General features: G+C 32.9%; 2 protein-coding genes across 5 annotated transcripts in view; one reads left to right on the top strand and one right to left on the bottom strand.

Moving 5' to 3' along the window:
• The window catches only part of TASOR (transcription activation suppressor), a 47,516-nt gene that overhangs the window by 21,895 nt on the left and 7,401 nt on the right, over nt 1–18,220 (bottom strand). For all 4 annotated transcript variants that reach the window (XM_032458247.1, XM_032458248.1, XM_032458246.1 and 1 more), the window contains exons 2-11: nt 16,303–16,448; nt 14,751–14,843; nt 14,014–14,086; nt 13,404–13,495; nt 12,754–12,915; nt 10,996–11,120; nt 9,240–9,271; nt 8,390–8,495; nt 7,477–7,580; nt 7,294–7,397 (exon numbers count right to left, since the gene is read on the bottom strand). In XM_032458247.1, coding sequence (XP_032314138.1) covers nt 7,294–7,397; nt 7,477–7,580; nt 8,390–8,495; nt 9,240–9,271; nt 10,996–11,120; nt 12,754–12,915; nt 13,404–13,495; nt 14,014–14,086; nt 14,751–14,843; nt 16,303–16,448 — 1,037 coding nt within the window. The remainder of the gene's footprint in view (nt 1–7,293; nt 7,398–7,476; nt 7,581–8,389; nt 8,496–9,239; nt 9,272–10,995; nt 11,121–12,753; nt 12,916–13,403; nt 13,496–14,013; nt 14,087–14,750; nt 14,844–16,302; nt 16,449–18,220) is intronic.
• The window catches only part of CCDC66 (coiled-coil domain containing 66), a 101,901-nt gene that overhangs the window by 77,364 nt on the left and 6,317 nt on the right, over nt 1–18,220 (top strand). The gene's annotated exons all lie outside the window — the stretch shown is intronic.

Here is an 18,220-nt window from a genome sequence, read left to right as displayed (position 1 = left end):
GTGAACTCTGTACTCCTGCTGCCTCTATTTATAGCATCTTGCTGTTTCCTTTCCCCTCAGGAAAAAAAACATTAACCCAGTCTTGTGGATTTATATTACCTGATTCTACCATTTTGGCTTTTCAGATAACATTATAAGTAATATGGTATGAAAACAAAAATGTATTAAAAATATAAAATATTAAGCTCAAAATCTTAAATTGCCAAGCTTCAGAGGAAATTAGCTACCATGAGATTCAGCAAAAACAACAGATTCAAATACCCAAGGACTTCAAATTGGAATTGTCAAATGCAATATATAAAACAGGTATAAAATGTTTAAAACAGTGTTCTGCGTATGTTTTCCTCTAGGAGTTTTATAGTGTCCAGCCTTACATTTAGGAAATAAAATAATGTCTCAGAATTGAAAACATGTTCACACAAAAACTGGTATACAATGTTCACAGTAGCAAAATTCATAATAGCCAAAGAGTAGAAATAATTGATGTATGAACAAAAAAAATGCAGCATTATCCATGCAGTGAAATAAAAGAAATGAAGTATTGATACATGCTACAACATGGATGAACCTTAAAAGTATTATGCTAAGTGAAAGAAGGCACTAAAGGCCACATATTGCATGATTCCACTTACATAAAATGTCCACAATAGACAAATCCATAAAGACAGAAGTAGATTAGTGGTTGCAAGGGGCTAGGGGGAGGCAGAATATGGAGTGAATGCTTAGTGAGTATGAAGTTACCAACAGGGTGATGGAAATATTCTGGAAATTAGATAGTGATAATGGCTGTACAACACTGTGAATATTAAAAACTACAGAATTGTACATTTTAAAATGACTAAAAGAGTGAATCAACAACAACAAAAAAGAAAAGCAAGGAATATCAGAATATAATCTCCACCTCATAGAACAGTGCCTGGCATATAATGGGTACTCAATAAATATTTCTGAAAGAATCAACAAGAATCTATTTAAAAAACAAACCAAAACAAAAACAGGCAGATCTCAAAAAGAGCCAAATATAGCTTTAGAAATCAAAAGTACTTTCTGTGAAATTAGAAAATCAATGAATGAATTAAATAGCAAATTAGACAAAGCTGAAGACAGAATGTGTAAACTAGAAGACAGCTATGATGAAATTACTCAGAATGCAGCACAGAGAAACAAGACACAAAACACAAGAGAGATTAACAGACATGGAGGACAGAATGAAAAAGTCTAACATATGACACTTCAGAATCCTAGAAAGGCAGTCAAAAGAGAACAAAGGAGAAGTAAAATCAGAGATAAGGACTAACAATATTCCAGGAATAAAGATATAAATACACAGATATGAAAGAGAATACATACCAAGGTAGATAAATAAGAAATAAACACCTAGATATATTTAATGTAATTGCAAAACACCAAAGACAAAGATTTAAAAAGCAGCCAGAAAAAAGATGACCTGACCTACAAAGAAACCATCACTAGACCAACAGCAGACTTCTCAACAAAACTGGAAGCCAGAAGATATTGTAGTATGTACAGTCAAAGTGTTTAAAGAACAGCTGTTAACCCAGAATTGTGTTCCCTGGATCTAACAACTGGAAAATATACATTTCTCACAAATACAGAGAGGACATGTACTAAAAGTAACCACAGAATGGTTTTATATCAAACCTTAATAAATTTCAAATAATTATCTGTTCTGATTTCAATGGAATTAAATTAGAAGGAAAAAGAAAGTATTCTTTTACAGATGGAAATTTTTAAATATACCTCCACATCATGTGTCAAAGTGGGAATCATAATGGAAACTAAAAAATACTTACAACTGAATGATAATGAAATATTACACATTAAAACATGTGGAATGTAACTAAAGTAGGACTAGGAATTCAAAATTCACTGACCATTTTTTCTAATAGAAGCCAGAAATAACTAAATGAACTCCCCTCAAAATAGACTAAAACAGCTGAAATTAACAAAACAGGGAAAAAACAAAGGTACAACAGAGGGTCAAAGACAAAATTTGGTTCTTAAGACTAATAAAATCAACAAGCCTCTGGTGAAAATGACTGATAGGAGATGACATAATGAAAATACTGTCATGTAAAAATGCTCACAGCAGCTATTAAAAAGACTATATAAATCATTCTAGCTCAATAAATTTAAAAACATATATGAAATGGACAACTTCCTAAAAAACAAAACTATAATATATCCAAATCAACACAAGAAGAAATAGAAAACCTGTTTTCTATTATAAAAATTGAATCAGTAGTTTAAACTCACTCATAAACATTTTAAAGATAGTTTTACATTTAAGTGCTACCCAACATCCAAAGAACAGATCTTCTTATCATATACGTATTTTTTTTGCAAAATAAGGAAACACTACCCACAATTCTGGGAAGCTAGTATAACCTTGCTACAAGTAGGTAAGGACAATATGAGAAAAACTGTAGGTTGATCTCACTCATCACCAGATACAAAATTCCTAAACAAAACATTCACACACCAAACAAGTATTTTTAAAAAGTGGGGGAGGGTGTTCTAAACCAGCAGCACAGGAATAGTTTAATACTGAAAAAAGATAAATATAATTCATCTCATTAAGTTTATAGGATAAATACTATGTATGACGGTTAGTTTTATGTGTCAGCTTGACTGGACCACAGGGTGTCCAGACAGGTATCTGGTCAAACTTTACTCTGGGTGTTTCTGAGAGTATTTTTGGATGAGTTGAATATATATATATATGGACAAGCAGAGTAAAGCAAGTTGCCCTCTCCAATGTGGGTGAATCTTGTCTAATCAGCTAAAGGTCTGACTGGAACAAAAAGCCCCTGAAGTAAGGGGTCATTCTCCTTGCCTGCCTGCCTTCAAGCTGGGACACTAGTTTTTCTCCTGCCTTTGAACTCAAACTGAAATATCAGTTCTTCCTGGGTCTCAAGCTGCTAGCTCTTAGACTGGAACCATCAGCTCTCCTGGTCTGGTTCTGAGACACTTGGATTCAGACTGGAACGATGCCATTGGCTCTCCTCGGTCTCCAGCTTGCCAACTGCAAATCTTGGGACTCTTTGGCCTCCATAACTGTGCAAGCCAATTTTTTATAGTAAATCTCCTTCTGTATGTATATACAGTTGACCCTTGAACAATGTGGGGGTTAGGGAACTGACCCCTTTGCAGCTGAAAATCTGCATATAACTTTACAGTCAGCCCTCCTTATCTGCAGTTCTGCATCCACAGATCCAACCAACCACAGATCATGTACTACTGTAACACAACTTACTGAAAAAAATCTGAATACAAGTGAACATGCACAGTTCAAACCAATGTTGTGTCAACTGTTTATCCTTAATTAATTAATTTTTAAAAAGCCTGCTTATCCTATGGGTTCTGTTCTTTTAATGAACCCTTACTTGTGACCACGTAACCATCGTGATTAAAGGGGAAAAAAAATCAGTAAAATTCAAAACCCATTCATTGTTAAAAAATAAAGGAAAAATTTTAAACCAATAAACATAACTATTAAAAAAAAAAAAACCCTAGTGCAAAACTTCCTACCCAATGTTTAATGTTAGAGGTGTTCTTGTGAAAATCAAAAAGACAAGAATGCCTACAATCGCCACTTTTATTCAACATCATACAAGAGATCCGAGATTGCATAATAACAAAGTAAAAGAAGTAAAAAGCAGATTAGAGAGGAAAAAACAAAACAAGGTTGCCCCCAAGTAATGAAATCTATAGAGCAATCCCAAAGAATGTACAAAAATGAACAAATTATTCAAATTTCATACTGATCTGACATAAAATCAATATATAATCAATTATATTTTTATATACACAACAGAAAATGTAATGAAATGGAAAATACTGTATACAACAGCATCTAAATAAATAAGATGCCTGGGGATAAACCTAACAAAAAAGGGGCAAGACTTGTATCCAGAAAATTACAAAACTCTGTTAAAAGAATACCCTACAGAAGTGAAGAGATAATATTGTTGATGGATAAGGCAGTATCACAAAGATGTCAATTCTCTCAAATTTGATCTACCAATTTTTAATATAATTCCAATTTAAAAATTCCAGTGAGGTTTGGGTTTTAGGGTTTTTTGGGTTTTTTTAGTTTGTTTTGGTGGCGGTGGCTAGGAGGAACTAACAAGCTAATTTTAAAATTTTTTGAAAAAAAGTAAGCTGATACTTAAATTTTGAGGGGAAAAAAACTAAATCTCAAAAAGCAAAACATCCTAAAACAGATGAAAAAAGTAGGGCAATTTTCCCTACCTGATATCAAGACTTCTTAGTGGAGAAAAGATACACTATTCAGTAAACGGTTCAGGAACAATTTGTTATTCATATGGGGGAAAAAATGAAGTAGAATTCCCATGTTATATCACACACACAGAAACAAAACAATACATATACATATATATATTTTAAAGACTTAAGTGCCAAAGGCAAAATCATAACACATTCAAAAGAAAATATAGGGCACTATCTATAAGACCTAGGAGCAAGGAAAGATTTCTTAAAGTCACAAACAGTACTTAACATTCAGGTAAATAAATTCAATTACTTAAAAAGTTATGAACATCTGTTCTTCAAAAAACACCGTGAATAAAGTAAAAAGGTAAGTACAAATTATGAAAAAACAACTGTAGCACTCAGCTGAGTATTAGTTCCCAAAACATATATGAAACTCCTCAAATTAGTAAGAAAATACAAGCTAGTCTATAATGGAATATAATTTACAAAAATACTGAATCACTGTGTTGTACACTTAAAAACTAACACAATATTGTAAATAAACTATACTTCAAAGAAACAAAAAAAACCCACCATAAGCCACTAAACAGGAAAAACAGGCAACTAAAAATTAAAAGATATAAATTTATAAAAGGATGATCAACTCATCATATTTCAGGAAAATACAAGCTAAAATCACAATAATGTATTATTTTATACCTGCCAGATTGGCAAGATTTTGCCAAAGTCTGACTATACCAAGTAATTAGGAGTATGTGAATTAAAGGGAACTTGCTGGTAATGAGGGTATAAATTGGTACAACCACTTAAAATAGTATTATCTTATAAAGCCAGTCATACATTATGATTCAATAATTCTACTTACAAATAAATCTAACATACTAGATCTATACCTGAGAGAAAACAATCTTGTACATGTATACCAGAAGACACGCAGAAGAATGTTCACATCAGAGACAATATCCAACTTTAGGGACATCTCTCTCATACTTAATTTGACTTCAATATAATTTCACTTATTTTATAAATCTCCCTGTGGGAAAATAAAACTTCGCTAAGGCTCCATGTTCCTGCAAAAAGCCCTAGCCTTCTGACATGCAGAATATCTACAACATAAAGATAGGGAATGTTTGTTTTCATCTCCCCAGTAACATTTCACTCTTCCCATACCTTAATAGTCCCCAATGCACCTCCCATTATCATGACAACTATGAAGAAAGCAGCTATAGTTAGAATAATTCCCAATGGGGTTTGCAGGAAAGAAGACAGCTACAGCAAACACCTCAGTCCATCAGACTCATGTAGTATGTATAACCTTGAGGAATGCCCATGCCCTCTAAGATCTAGGATCGTACTTTACTTCTTGATTCTGGGAAGATCCAGTCCTCAAATCTAACACAGTAAAGTATTTGCTCAGGTGAAGAACAAAATGCTAGCATCCTTCCTATCCTGATTCTCACTATTAGGAACTCAACAGATGATTGTAATTTTCTGATAAACTCCTCACTGTCCAGACTCTTAATACTCAGACTCTGAAATTCAAGAACTGAACAGATTTAGATAACTCAACATCCCACCATAGCCAAACCTACTACCTAAACTTTCACTTTATGAACTCAGGAACTGAACAGATTTTGATCACGAGGAATATTTGTATTATAGACAAGCTTTCAGAGGAAAACAAGAAACATAAATATAAATATAAAAGTATGTTCATATGTAGGCGAATGTGCATATATGTGTGTTCTAAGATGCCTAATCCAAAGATTTCTAGCTGGTCTCAAAAAGTTACTGCTAGGTGTCCATCAATTCATAAGTGTACAAAATCTTCCTATAAGTTTTCTATGTAATTTGACTTATCTATAAACAATGGATTGGTTATGCAAATACATATGCATACAATGAAATTCTAAGTAGCCATCTATGAAATTGCAGGTTCTGAAAATCACTGACATAACTTTACATTCGACTACCTGGAAACTGAGGCTCAACAAAGTGAGGAGTAAAAAGAAGTGAACTGTTGAAAAGTTGGATTTAATGGCCTACTTATACAAAAAAGCTCTCCCTCTCTACTGGAATGTCCCATCAACATTGAAACATGAGCTCATCTATCATACGTTAACAGAAACCTTGGAATATCCCCTTTCCTCTGCAACCACCTCCTCTCCTTCAAGCTATTAGCATCACATATTCATTCCTGAACCCATCACAATCTGATGCCTGGCCTAGTAATCCTTCTACCTAATCTCAACATACTCAGTATCTTTTAGATAGTCCCTAGTAAGTATCTCTTAAATCAGGCTCTTCTTTTTCCTTTCTCATCCAACCTATGTTACCCTCTAATGTAACAGTTTTCTATCTCACCTCCCCTCTTCAATCCATTCTCTACAGAGTAACCAAGGAAAATTTCAAAACACAATCTGATCACATTGCAAATACAATCGAAACCTCATCTCCCTTTAAAACTTACTGCTCTAGGATCAAGTCCAAATATCCAAACATTTGAGCACTGCCTGCATGACACTGCAGAATATAGCCCCCTACACATTTTTCCTGACTCATGTTCTGCCACTTTCCCCCAACTACTGTAGTTTTCTTTTATCCTTTCACCCCACCAAGTACCTTGTTCTTTTTGAATCTTCAAATATGTTACTTTCTACTGGAACAAACCACATCTATCTGAGTAACTCTACTTATCACATGATCCAAGAGAACAGTGTCTCCTGTCTCCTTCTTTACTGTGCTGTACATATATTCTGCATTAAAAAATGATAGTCAATAAATATTTGTTGAATATCACAGTCACAAATACAGTAGAGATACTTCATGGGGAACACTGGTCTACAGAAGATCTAGTGTCATGGCTAAAAAGAGTACCGGAGGCCATCGTAGAACACTGTTAACTAAAATGGCAGCAACAGATCTCATAGTACTTTCAGAGGCAAAAATGAAATAAACTGAAGTATTATTATGATTACTTATTAATATGCATATTTCTAAGGGAGAACGAAGAACATTTTTAAATCTTTCACTCACAAGTTTTTCTTTCTCTAGTTTTTGTAGCAAACTTTCCATGTTACTTCCAATTCTCGTCTTTTCTACAACTTCATAAAGGCTGCAATACATTCCATTCTTCAAAACTGACATAAGAAAAAAACATAGTAAATATTCAAATCAAGTCTGCTTCTTACATATTTTAGTAAAATTAAATTACTTTACCTTCATTTGGACCTAAGTATGTTTCCTTATAAAACAGCGCTGAAGGAATTTTCTGTTTCAGATGATCAATACTCATAACTGTTTCAACATCTAACTTCTCAGGACTGAAAGAAAATTGAAAAGGCATGTTTGCCTTACCTGTATTTTTAACTCTAGCAGTGTTCTCTCTCTCTTTCACACTTACAAACACACAAGTATCTTGAAGGAATATAGATGAATATATTTATTATCATACTTGATATTTGATATGTCAAGTTCAGATGTACATAAGGTAGCTAGATAGCCTGGCAATATTACCAACCTCCCATCTTTAAGCCAGAAGCTAATCCTATATGCCAATTTTACTAACCACAAAGGATAAAAAGTTGTCATTTTATTAAAGATAATTCAAGTATGAACCAATAAATTGATGTTCAATCATTTATGAGGGCCCATATTTATTGTGGTGGTAGCACAAGATCATTTTAAGCCTTTCTATTCCAACATATGTTGCACAAGACTGAAAACAGCCTATAAATTTTAACTTAACTCACCACATCAAGCTATTTCCAACAAAACTGGTAACTTAAGTCTATCATGTTCAAATTACTAAATGAAATATGTATCTAATTAGGACAAAACTTTGCAAAATCAATCTTAAGATTTAAAATCACTAAGCAAAAATTTTATGCCATAAATTCATATGACTATTTAGCCCATTCACAAATCAAGACAGAAAAGCATAAGACTCATTTTGTCAATTAAGTTTCAAAAGTTATCAGTCTTTTCAAAAACCAGTGTTTATATTTAAATTCTTATAGATCAAAGTAAAATTTAAACGTTAAGTAAGGAAAAGTAAGAAAAAGAAAATTTAAAAGTAAGTAAGAACTGAGTAATTAGCAACCACTATTTTCTTGTAATATAACATACTTACAGCTTGATAGGCAAAAAAGCACGAGTGGCTGACCTCAGAGAAATATAACACAAAAGCTTTCCTTTATTTAAAAGCTGTCCTTTCCACAACGTGTAGTTAAATTTATCTAAATAAAAAGAATAATGACACAACTCAGCCTTCTTGGCAGCCCAGAAGCAAATACATGTTTACCAGAAATAAGGGGAAAAACATCCAGAAACAGTTTAAGAAGAACAACAACTACCAAGGAAAATCTTGACATTTCTATTTACAGGGAATTCAAATATTAGGACTTTTGTTTCAGGTATCTTTTCCCCTACAAAATTATTTCAGCTGCAAAGAGTAACAGATTTATTTGTCTAAATGTCCTCATATCAGAAAGCTGAGGAGCAAAGGCAATACAATACAGTACTGCCCCCTTACTGCCCCCACGGGAGACTGTATTAAACCTGGTTAACTACATCAATCCCCCACAATGTCTTCTAGCTTCTATTCACGTTCTTTTCATTGTGGATAAACGTGAAGATAGAAAATATCAATATTGCTTTCAATCTTTATCTCTTCTAAGTTCTAAACTTCTAATGAATTTAATCCTTTTAAACGGCTGACCTGTGAAACTTGCTTTATTTTTTTAATCTTTATCAATCAAAGGGCTAACACTCTGGTATATTCATAGAACCAGCAGATTCTCAAAGGGGACCTTATGCTTGGATGACTAAATGTTGCTACACTATAATACGTCCTCAAACTTTTTATATCTTGCAGATTCTCATTCATTATAAAAACAAAACAAAGCACTTATAAATTTTTCACTCTACATACTTATTCTTTCAATTTATAAAGCTAAAGGAAAGAAGTATAAGAACCTTACCTGTGTTTCTATCTGTATTAAAGCTGTTAGATCTACAAATAAATTTTTAAAAGGAAAAGAGAAATGTTACTGACTGCTGACAACATGAAAGTTAACATTCAGGGCCTTGATAGAAGTGCTATTTTTAATGGTAGACTGTACAAGAGAATTAAACCCTTTTCTACAAGTACAAAAAACAAGTTAATTACTTATTACAATATTTAGTAAATCCAAGTCTACTTGCAGAAACTGGAATTACTTACTTGGCTCAAATCACCATACTTACCTAAATTTAAGGGAGCAGTTTTCCCCAAAAATATCCGTCAGGAGAGAACAGAGTCCTTTAAAGTGTCTGTCAATTACTTAACTTTGGTGATGACATTCAAAGAGCCTCAATCATATTTAAATATGTTCATCCATCATTTAATAAATATTTACTAAATGCCTATTATTTACCGGGCACAGTTTTAGGTAACAAGATTACAGATATGAACAAAACCCCTGTCTTCCTAGAGTTTACAATCTCATAAGGAAGACAGACAACAATCACAAAGTAAGTATATAGTTTACCAAATGGTGATAGTTTTAAGTGCTATGGAGAAAAAAGAAGAAAGAAACTAGGGTACAGAGGTTTTAAAAAATCATGGAAATGTAGGTGTAAACTATGCAGCTAACTGGGGAATGAGACTGAATAGCAAATGCAGAGATAGGAGCTTTCATGGCAGCATTCAGGGTACAACAAAGATGTTCAATCAATGCTCATTTTAAATGATATGGAGGCCAACAGACGTAATCAAACAAGCCAAGAAAATTAACAATCATTATTCTTGGGGATATGACCTCATAATTAAATGCTAGGTATCTTTTAAGATCACTATTGAAAGGCACTATAGTAAATGTATCATGGAGAACATATAGAGCCACAAAAAAGGGGTGGGGTGGGGAAGAAAAACACAACTCTCAGGATATGTGAATCAGTTCTTGTGGGCGCGGATGGCGGTTCCCAGGGCTATTCACTGACATAAAAAAGTGTTGGATCTCAAATAACTTAAATGAAGGCAAGACAATATGATCTGAAATCTGATAAAGAGGTTGACCTCAAAAATGTTGGTTTCATGAAATGTGGCTTTTTAAATGGGCAGTATTTCTAAATTATTAGAAATCATGCATGACTTTAAACACAAGTATTCCAAATAAAAATAAGCAGACATTTAACCATTTCACCTACATCTCCATAAATTAATTTTGCCAAAACATTGTCTGGCATCAATGCATTGGGGAAAAAAATAAAAGAAACTACTTTCCACTTGGTCACCTTATATTAGAGCTTATAAGAAATCAATGGTACTCAGCTGACAATCAGAATCACCTGGAAGCTTATATAAACTACCAAAGCCTCGGCTCCTTCATAAATATTTTTTTTAACTGGTTTGAGATGGGGCTGAGGCTTTAGTAAAAGCTCTCCATTTCCAGAAGAGCTAATATACAAAATTTCATTTTTAAAAACTGCATTTATGCAACTGTGCAAACCTTCAATATCAGGGAAAAAAGGTTAACCAGTGAGGTTTAAGTATATTTTAGTTTTTATTTACATATAGTTTAAGTATCTGATCTTCTATTCTACTTACTAGAAGTCACCATGAACACTCGTGTATCTAATTACTTTCAAGAGAGGGAAAAAAATGGGAAGAAAACAAAGTGTTTCTCCTAACTCAGCAGTGCAGGATATGTGATAACAGTACTATTCTAGATGATGTCTAAAACTCATGAGTCTTACCGTGATGAAGGTACGAATTTCGGTGTTTGAATATCATCTTTATAAGTAAAAGACACAACTGCATATGGGCACACGTGTCTTGGTCTTCGCCTTAGCTCATCAAAGCCATACTCATAGAAGTAATACTAAAAATAGGAAATTGCAAAATTAACTTAAGAAAGCAAGTACAAAGTGGAATCTTGTATTTATGTGGATTTTTGAGAAATGCAATACTGTTTAAGCACCAGAGGGTATCTTTAAGCACTGCTTGTTAAATAAAATAATTTTTACCTTATATTCATCTTATCATATAAAACATTCTGCTTCTATCTACATGTGTGTCAGATGCCAGAATACTAATAGGTATTACAAAAGTTTACTTCTGACGAGTTGACCACTGGGAATGTTCAAATTTCCTCATAAAAATGAAGCAAATGGAGCCTAAGCTCCCAGGTCAGCCCTCCAAAGCCAATCTGACACAAAAATAAAATACTAAGAACACAATCTCAACCAAACAATTTTGCTTATTATTTCAAAAGAAAAACACTATTTGTGACTCTACTGAAGACAAAGCAGCAAAGGGGAGGTGGTAGAGATTACAAAAATAGGTGACAAAGGTAGCTGAACCTCTTCCTACTACCCATCTGCCTCTCCCCCTCATCTATTCATAACATTCATTAGGTTAGGGTTTTCTGACCTGCAGTCTAGTGAGTTTCACAAAAAAGAATGCCCTAGTTTACAAACAAAGCACTGTCCTCCAAAGTCCATTCCCTTGGGAAACTACTGATTTCAATAATGCTGCAGCTGTTTAAGTTTCTGGAATTTTTTTGGAAATATAAAGCCAGTTTACAAGTTCTGCTAGAAAAACCAATTAATACTCTGTAGTTATATTTCATATCTACCAATACTACTACTGTCCAGAAGGTAAATAAATGAGTCAGCCCAGATAATTTTGGTGAATATAATTTTTGCTAAAGCCCCCAACTATAGATCCTGCCCACTTAGATCTTCAAAAAGAAAGGAGAAAGAGTAAATCTTACTTTATCTAAATAAAGTAAAAATTAAAGACTGGGAAAAAAAAGAGTATTTCCAGGGAGGTTAGCATCACTACTTTTCATGTAACAACCCATTTGGATATACACATTTTTAATACATTTGTTAAAAAGAGTAACATAACTTTATAGTCAAACATCATATAAAAACATGACTAAAATTCATCAAGTTTTATACTTTTAAGTATGTGTAGTTTACTATATATCAATTGCATCTGAATAAAGCTTAAAAATCAATTCTCAGTTTGCATTTTAGAAAAATGTTAATAAAAATAGAAAATATCTATTAAATCAATAGTACAAAGTGATATGAATTAAGGTAATTCAAGGGGCTTCAACTTTACCTTGAAGCATAAATAATATTTTATTTGGCGGGACCCTTCTAGGCCAGGAGAAACCACGACTTCAAAATGAAATGAGGTTCTTAAGGGCAGCAGTCATACAAAACATCAGGCTGGAGGTCACAGTCTCCAGGCAGGGAGAGCTAGCTAGGCTAAGGAACCTGAACACCACTCTGGTAAGTGTGAGGAGAGCCACTGCATGTTTCTGAGCAGTCCTGGAAACACTGAACAAATAGCAGTGAGAGTCACTAAGTCTGGTGGTGATAAGTGGAAAACCAGAGTCTAGACTAGTGTGGTGGCCTAGGGAACTAAAAGGGACACATTTCAAAAGATTTGGTGACAAACTGACATTAGGTCATAACACTAAAATGGATCCAGACACCTACCTGAGTAAGCTCATAGGCTCTATAAGCCAAAACTGATGTAACTCTATTGGCATTCTTTGACACGTGACATTCATGTTTTGGTGTTGGGTCCAAAGCACTTTTATTTAATGTAGATTCCAAACTTTTTACACCCATGGGGTCATATATACTCTTTATTTTACCCTGAAATAGAGAAAACCTTTTAAGTCTACCTAAACCTAACTATTCACTGTACAACATTATTAGTATAGAATACCTCTTTCAATATATATTACCTATAACAACAGTTTTCTCCTTTAATACCTGGTAATAAAGTAACACCCAACACCGTTTACCAACAGTGAAGCAGTAACAAAAAGTTAACCAGAAAAAAAAAAAGACAGGTTTGAATTTATTAACACAAGGAAATAAAAATATTATTCACAACATTCTTCACTAGCTTAAACGACATTACCAACATATTTCTCTCTCTTCATTCTTTTCTTTGGAAATGAAAGCAAACTCTAAAGTTCAGTAAGCTCATCAAAGATGGCAAACCACTCTCAAAAGTATCTTTATATACCAAACACAAGCAAGCGCTGGTTTTTAATTCAATCAAGCTCCTAAAGACAGAGTCAACCAAAATCCAAATCAAATGTCTTTGATATATAAAATGTTCAAGCTGAAATTACCTTCATTATTTTAAAAATAACAACATCACCCACTGCCCCAGCTTCCAAAGGATTAGCTTGTAATAAGTCAGCATACCTAGAAAGATAGATACCTAGTAAAGAGGGAAAAATAAAAGAATTTCAATTTTAATAAGGACACAAATACTAAAAAAAGTCCAAATATTTAAACCAATGATGAGATAAAAGGTATGACACCTTAAAAAAAAATGTAATGACAATGAAACCAAAGCAAAAAAAAAAGAACCAGAAAAAGCAAGAAACTAATCAAATTTTTCAAAATCACGAGGATTACACTGACATGAAAAAAAAAAACACCTTGATCAATTGGAAGTATGCAAAATCAGAAACAAAGGATAAAATGGTTTTTACACTGCAGAACCTGAAACTAGTCTCTTTTCCTAGGAATATGACAAAGTATACATGAATATAAGGACGGCAGCAAAATTAGATAATACATGTATATATATATGTTAATGGAGGTACTGGAGACTGAATTCAGGACCTTGTGCATGCTAAGCATGCACTCTACCACTGAGCTATACCCATCCCCCGATAATTTATTTTTAAATGGCAACTTAACAGTGGTAAATGAAAAAAGAAAAATAATTACCCATGGAAGGACTGCCAAGAATTGTTATTTTGGACTGGCCCACCTGTAATCCTTTTTCACATATGCTTTGAACCTAAATAAACAAAACATTTCATCTTGAAATCATAATACATTAAAAATGTGAAAAGATAAGCTTCTCTTGTTTTAGGTAAAGAAACTGTTTTAAGTAAAATCTAAACTTCTAAACTATATATGTTCGACATTACAGAAATTACATATATATGCTAGTTTATGACTAAATATCACCATGACATTGGCTTACACTTCCAATGTAACCATAGCTGGAATCCATTTTTGTTTATGCTATGTATGACAGATACTCAAAATTCATGGTATTCACATGTATAAACAATCCCTTTTAGAGAGAATTAAAACTGTCAAAGTATTTATAAAGAGAAAGTAACTCCACCTTAACATCTTCAATTAGGAGGAGAAAAAAATAGTTCCCAGCATGTATAATCAGGAATACAGAAGATAATCTATTTTAATAATGGGAAAATTATTCATTATCATGCACATTCTAGGGGGGAAAAAATAGGCTTGATCAAAGAAAAAAATGAATACATTTGAAAAGCAAATTACGAAACAATGAAATACCCTGCCCTGCTAAATCATTTCTCCCATTTATACATCAAACTTTTAGTTTATAAAAAATCAAGTGTACTGAATAATCGTAAATTTAGTAACTTACAATAGAAACATTTTCAAATTGTTTTTTAATAAGTGGGTTCACTCACCTGGTATCGATCAACCATCAGAAATGCATAGGATTCTGAAAGTTCTTTATCTAAACGACCATCAAACTTCAGTTCTCTTCGCTTTTCTGTAAACTAAATGAAATTATATTTATAAAACTCCTTAGCGTGCGATTATGTTTTTTTCAAGGTAAGACTTCCAGGAATTTTATTTCTAAGAAATTCCAAATCTACCCAAGTGGAAATTATATTTTCTCCCTGTAATTTCTGCACTTCAATTTTTTCCCTGTTATAATTGGCTCTTCATCCTTACGATATAGACAAATATGCATGTGGTGTTTAACAATTTTAACTAAATTCCTATTAAAATGTTACCACACTTCAACTCTCCCCTAGATTTTTAAGTTCATGTTTTAATTATCTCTGGATCTCTCATTTTACCTAACATAGTGCACTGCATACAGTAGGTGATTTAATAAATCTCTGTTGAATGACCAACTTCTAGACTATAAGCTCAATTAGGACAAGGAAAAATGCTTCATTTCTTTACAACTGTATTTTCATTGCCAAGTATATAAGCCGTGCTTCATATTATTTTCCAGGAATCAAGAGTGACTAGGTCTAAGTACATCTGAACTATTAAGTCACCCTAAACCGCTGCTGTGGCTTTCACTTTAGATACAAGCAAATAGATACAAATTCAAAATATGGAGCCCACATCTTATAGATTTGCATGCAGTACATGCCATTACTGATCTTCAATAATGAATCTTTAGACTAAATTTTTGTATAAAATTAACAAATAACCCCTATCATAACATGAAACCACATCAAACTACCAAGGTTTTAATTGTCTCTGGGAGCCAGTAATATTCATCTACTTTACGGATATTTTCAAAGTTAAATTCTGATAGCCTTGGGTTAACCAACTTATAAAAATACAAAATTAACAGTATTTCATGTACATTAGAAAACAATATACATACCAAATATGTCTAAACATTTAATTTTATTACCTCAGAATTACAGATGCTGGTTTTTCCTAAATCAAAACTCAAAGAATATTCTAATTTGTACATGAAACTGAAATTCACTAACAGGCTCAACTGTTCCCCTTTGTTCTCACTTTTTCACTAAGAATTTCTATGAATGATATTAAGATAATTCAACTATCAGGCAATAATTGGGGAAAAAATTAAGCATATCCTAAAAAAAAACACATTTCATTATCTTCCAATTTAGACTTGCTATTAAAGATTTCATTTAATTAAATTAACATGCACTTAAAAGAGCAAAAAGCCTTGTTATAAATTTACAACTAAGTAATTATACAATAAGCTATCCCTATGCTTAAGATTCATTTTTAGTAAAACAAGTTATTTTATATAATTGCACATTAATTTAACAGAGCAGATAAATGTAGTACAGTATCAACAGTGTTTAGGGAAAAAAAGTGTCATTTAAAATCGCTTTCCCTTCCATAATTTGGCTTTCCTAAAAACTTTGGCATTTTTTAAAGAAAAAGAAGTAAAACAAATTTCCGGCTATTAACTGGTTCTGAAGAATCTCACAAAAAGCACAATTTAAAACATACCTCCTTTTCCAAAAGCTCATTATGTATCAAGCAAGCACGTTTGTAGTTAAAATTTGTTACTGAAGTTGGTTCAAGGTAAGCTGAGTGAAGAATATTTAAAACATCCTCAAATTCTCGAGAGCCTGGAGTTAATGGTTGAAAAAGTGCTAAAATAAAAAACATTATTAATTTTAAGATTACTGCATTTTAAATGTAGTTTCTTTTATTTTTGTGAGTTTGTTAATACAACTTTTAAATAAAGTAAAATAAAAAGCATCAAGGCTATCTTATTCTGTGATATGCAAAAGAGACAATCATTGAAGGAAAAAACTCAAGATGCTTATTACTCATTGTTCTGTGCTATGCAGAAGAGGTACTTGATTCACTGAACAAAAAACCCTTCAACAATGGGCATCTAGTATTACACATGCAGACAAGGAGGTTACAATTTTGCAAACCTTAGGAATGCTACATTATTAGGCAACCTAAATTGCTTAAAGATATCATAAAAACCTGTGCATAAACTCAACTTGTCTCAGTTCCTATTTTATGTTACACTGAAGTAGTATGTCCAGGACGTTTCAGCAAATTAAATGCTTACATCATTAAGTAAATGCATAGAAGTAGTTAAGATGCTTAGGTGTCTACAGAATAAAAAGTTAGAATTAAATATGCTGCATCCATTAGCTTCTTGTATTACCAGTATAAACTAGTAAGCCATTTACTACAAAAACTTCATGAAAAGGAAAGATGTGGAGATCTGGAGTCAACTCTGGATGCAAATATCCGAGCTAGCACTTACTGGCTTTGTGGAAGACCCTGGGTAAATCAATTACTTAACCAAACAAGCTCAGTACTGTCTTCAGTAAAAAGGAGAACTCTAGCTATCCTAATGACCACTATCAACACATTGAAAAGCTCTAGGCACAGCATCTGCTTAAAATAATAAAAGTTTTTATCAATCCAACCCTACTCCTGGGCATATATCCAGAGGGAACCTTAATTCAAAAAGATACACGCACCCCAATGTTCATAGCAGCACTATTTACAATAGCAAGACATGGAAACAACCTAAATGCCCATAGACAGATGACTGGATAAAGAAATTGTGGTATATTTATACAATGGAATACTACTCGGACATAAAAAACCGTAAAATAATGCCATTTGCAGCAAAATGGATGGACCTGGAGAATGTGAAGCCAGGAAGAGAAAAATACCATATGATATCATTTATATGTGCAATCTAAAAAAAAGACAAACATATTTACAAAACAGAAACAGACTCACAAACACAGAAAACAAACTTACGGTTACCAGGGGGTAACAGGGTGGGAAGGGATAAACTGGGAGTTCTAGATTTGCAGATACTAACTAATATACATAAAAAAGATAAATAACAAGTTTATACTGTATAGCATAAGAACTATATTCAACATCTTGTAGTAACTTACGGTAAAAAAATGAAAATGAGTATATGTATGTTCATGTATGACTGAAGAATTGTGCTGTACACAAGAAAGTGACACAACATTGTAAACTGACTTATACTTCAATAAAAATACATAGAAAGTTTTTATCCCCCACTCCAATTATTGCTCACTCCACTTAATTTTTAAAATATTTAAGTCAAATATCCAGAGGAAGGGTGTAGCTCAAGTGGTAGAGCACATGCTCAGCATACACAAGGTCCTGGGTTCAATTCCCAATACCTCCTCTCAAAAAGTAAATAGATAAGTAAACTTAATTACCTCCTCCTCTAAAAAATAAAAAATTTTTTTAATCTCAAAAAAAATTAAGTCAAATACCCAATTCATTCGACCAGTGGCCTAATAACCTCAAAATGTCTACTTCATGTATGAAATAGTTTAATAAATTTCAAACATCAAGTCTATACATACATTTTCTCCAATAGCAAAAAGAACTTACTTTTCACTAT

Source organism: Camelus ferus, chromosome 17, assembly GCF_009834535.1.
Source record: "Camelus ferus isolate YT-003-E chromosome 17, BCGSAC_Cfer_1.0, whole genome shotgun sequence".
Lineage (NCBI taxonomy): Eukaryota > Metazoa > Chordata > Mammalia > Artiodactyla > Camelidae > Camelus > Camelus ferus.
This window is presented reverse-complemented; position numbering and strand designations above follow the sequence as displayed.